Source organism: Lolium rigidum, chromosome 2 (genome assembly GCF_022539505.1).
Source record: "Lolium rigidum isolate FL_2022 chromosome 2, APGP_CSIRO_Lrig_0.1, whole genome shotgun sequence".
Taxonomy (NCBI): Eukaryota; Viridiplantae; Streptophyta; class Magnoliopsida; order Poales; family Poaceae; genus Lolium; species Lolium rigidum.
This window is the reverse complement of record NC_061509.1, coordinates 285,139,333-285,143,447: the sequence shown is the minus strand read 5'-3', so window position 1 is coordinate 285,143,447 and position 4,115 is coordinate 285,139,333. Positions and strand designations below refer to the sequence as shown.

The 4,115-nt window shown below is 44.0% G+C and overlaps 1 protein-coding gene across 1 annotated transcript; it reads left to right on the top strand.

The window, feature by feature from the left end:
- The first annotated feature begins 2,273 nt into the window (after positions 1-2,273).
- Positions 2,274-3,857, top strand: LOC124691079. Its single transcript, XM_047224361.1, has 6 exons — positions 2,274-2,492; positions 2,586-2,630; positions 2,709-2,768; positions 3,513-3,590; positions 3,680-3,757; positions 3,843-3,857. Exons 1-6 carry the CDS (start codon positions 2,283-2,285, stop codon positions 3,855-3,857), a joined length of 486 nt encoding a protein of 161 aa, XP_047080317.1. The 5' UTR covers positions 2,274-2,282.
- Positions 3,858-4,115: the final 258 nt, after the last annotated feature.

Here is a 4,115-nt window from a genome sequence, read left to right as displayed (position 1 = left end):
GTGATTTCTACATCCGTTTTCTCCTCACAAACCGGTGAATGGACGAGTCGGGAGTTTATGCCTGGGCAATGTGCCCCCGGGCATCTCTATGAAATGGTGACTGCTCCACGCCCTACTTGTGTGAAGACATGGAAAAGTGCTGAGTACTGGCGGGGGTCTCTCTACGTGCATTGTTGGAACAACATCATTATGATCCTGCGCAACTCTGATGGGGTGTATGACATGGCCCTCCTCCCATGGAAATATTACGATGATATAAAATATGGAGGAATATCCGAGCTCCCTAACAGGACGATCTTAGTGAGCTATGAGAAAGGGGTTCACTATGTGGCGCTCCACAAATTGCAACTACATGTATGGAAACTGACAGAATCAATTGATGGTCAGGTCGGATGGATGATAGCACACAAGGCTAACCTTAGTCCTTATGATCATAAACCACACATGTGGATGGAGTGTAGAGTGCCATGGGAGGTGGTCGAAAATAACAAAGCATTAGATAGCTTGTTCGAACCTTGTAAGAACAAGAAAACCATATATAATGGGAAGGATGGCCAATGTAAAACAACTGAGGGATTTTGCGGTGACGTTGACGATGAAGAAAAAGACATCCATGAGGGAGATGGATTCGACAGAGCACCTAGTGATGTTGATGACGATGGTCATAGCGAAGGAGACCCGTACGAAGATGAATGTGGAGAATTTAAAAGCGGCAATGTTTTCGAGTACTCCTCGGACTCGGATGAGGATAACTCTATTGATCGGGACGAAAGGGCCACCCACCGTTATAGGATCGTGGGATTACATCCTCACAAGGATGTCATACTCCTCCAAGACTCCAATGCCATTGTGACATACCACTTTAGAACCTCGAGGATGCAATATTTAGGAGAGTGGCATGATCACTCATATGATTGTGGCATCGAAGCCGCGTTCCCTTACCGGCCATGCTATGTAGATGCGCTTCCAGCAACTAAGCTACCATTTTAATAGGTCACCGGTAGCGTGTACCACTTTGAGAGGATGATCAAGTGTGGCAATTGTGTTATTAATCTCACACTCACTACAAAGATTGATCAGATGCTCGGTTGACTCATTTAATATGCTTGTTTTGTCAGCTGGATGCATGTGAAAACTGATGGACACATGCTTGTAATCTGAGTTTATATATAGTTATGTCTAATTAGTATCTGTATTTGTTTGAACAATCAATTAGTATCCCTATAGTTATATAGTAAAGGCTTTGCATGACATAAAAAATACATCACCGCTGGGCTGCTTCGAATGTTACAAATGCAGCTAACAGCTAATTTCAAGTGAATGAGCAAGCACAGCTTGCAATTCAACAACTACTAACAAATGCAGCTAAAGACAGTTGAGAGAAGACAGTTGAGAGAGACCGTGTGTCTCTCTCATTCTCCTCTCTACCAATTATGCACCACTGCGATATACATGTAGCTAGCGGTCGTTGGCACACACACTTGCTGCAGGATTGTCATCTATTCCCAAATATAAAGCCAGAATAACGGGCATGCAAAAGAGCAACGATGGGTGACCAAACCATCTTTACTATTAAATGGGAGTTGGTCGTTTGACACTCAACGCACTTTGGTGGTCGTCATTGGAAGCATCCTGTCCGTCCAATCAATCTCACGATCTCCGCTTCGTCCGATCAAATCACACCCCAAATATCTCCATGCATAAATTAATTATGGTAAAAAAATCAGTCACGATATCTCACATCCAATTAATTATGGTAACATCAATTACTCTCTAGGCTATGGCATGAGAAGATATTTCCTATTCCAGACTTGATTCTCCTCAATCACGTACAAAATAACTAGGCAAGTCGCGAATTGCAAGATATGCTCCAGCCTCCAGGAAGACACTTTCCTATTCCCACGTAATTGCAAGGTACCTTCCTTCATTGCACGATACTCGTACTTCCTATGATCTTCTGCTAATTATGTTTCCCTGCCACTGATGAAATTTAGCGATTGAGATTACAATACCCACCGAGAAGAAAAGGGTAAGCCATCGTGACTTTCTCGATTCCTCCCATGGATCCCTAGATCAGGTCCGAGCGCCGCCACACCTTTCATCTCACCCCCAGCGCATGGAATCCGAGCTAGAGCCCCACAACGACCGCCGTCGGGAATCCACCGCGCTCAATCGGGGAAGTTCATCATGCTCTTGCTGCTCGCTGACCCAGACCTACCCGAGTGCACTGCCCATCCTCTGGATCTTCGCGCTGGTCCGGCGGCACTCCGCCTCTCTGGGCGATGGTTCGCTGCGATGGTAGCGGTGCCACCAACGACGAGCACCTCGACCAGCTGCTCATCACGGGGATAAATTCGTTGCACCGCCTCCTAGAGAAGCCGCTGGCCCGGCAGCGGCGGGGTGCCGAGGTCTACCCACATCCTCTACCTTTGACTGGTGCGGCAGCTCGAGCACCTTGCCGATCGCTCATCGATCTCACTTTTAGGTCGCAGGTAATTCTTGTCAACGGTTGGATCCTCTTTTACGTCCAATTTACGAGCGCTCATCGATCTCACTTTTATCTCCTCTCCCATCGTCATGTGCAGCTCCATACCAGCCATCTCCAGATCTCCTCCACCACTTGTGATGAGGTAAGCTTGATTTATGTTTGCTTATGTTCAAGATTTTCCTAAATAATCATGATTTTGACTACTTACAAGACTGCGTAGGCCCTGCTAAATATTGAAGAGGTGTATGTCCCAGCCATCGGCAATCCTTCTGCCTACAAGGTATTTGAAAAAATGCCTATGCCAAGTTGATCATGCTAAAACACTCCGCCATTATGGCAGAAATTCATGATGCAATCATTGATATTATAGTGCAGTCTTTGTATTCATATGGATTTTTTGTGAGTTATCCCCTTTACATTACTGTTCCCAAATTTAATTTTTCAGTGCCATTGTTTTATTTAAGTACGTATGTTTATGTTTGACTGAATTCTTCTATTGGTAGTAGAACAGGTGCATTTGCATATCACGGAGACAATGATGGCTTGGAGTTAAGCGATGATCATGCTACAATTAGAGTCATGTGGGGTGTGGGTGGCGGCGTGAGTGTGCAGCGGTGCCATAAGCATTCACGGCATCATTTGAAATATAGTCTCCAATGCAGATCAATCCCATGGCACTGTCTCCTTCTCATGCATGCTTCTAGAGGCTAGCAATTGTGCGCCGATTCCCCTCTCCTTAGAATGGCGCTTCAATGAGAAATACGGCGGCGGTCGCAGCGGCGACGCCATCATTGATGAATGAACTTCTCTTTTAATTGGCGATGCAACACACAAGGATCCTCCCTCTGACCATTATACAAATGATGATCAATGTCTTTACCAACATGAGTATGGGCAAGGTAGCCGTCTCCTTCAAAAGCACACCATCGAAAACACATGCACCATCAATGACTTGTTCCTGCACGTCCTGAATTCCTGACTAAGCAAATGTATATATGATACTAACTTTAAGTAGCTGAATTAGGTTGACATGAAGGGACTGATAATGGATCAGCAAGCCAGCTTGGTAATGGTCGGACAAGATGTCTTGATATCTGGTGAGGTAAAATTGTGTACTTGTACTACTTTTGATATGTCTGCCGATGAACTTATCTCATCAGCATTTACTTCATAATCATTTTTTTCACCTAGATGAGCTCAGCTTGCACACTCCTCGCCTATATCCCAATTCAGAGCCAGGGCATAAAGAAACTTCTGGTCCTCTTGCTTGTAGTTGATTTCAGCCTTTTTAAGTTGTCCGGATAAATGGAATAAAGAGTTGACTATTTTGTTCTGAATTGTTCTGCTATTGTAGACTTCTTCCTTCTAGAATTAGATTCTCTCGCTGAAGTGTACTTAGTTGAATTGGTGAACACATAACAACTGATTGCATCTGGTTGTACATATAAGCTCATTTTCTAGAAATATTATTTGCAAAATTATATTGGAAATTACTACACAGGGCATAGATAATGATATCGGGAATATTATTTGACTGCTTGGATTCCGTAAGTGATATCATTTAGACAGAAAGACAGGCATACAGTTTCATAATGATATCATGTAGTGAATTTGTCCTCTTTACTGA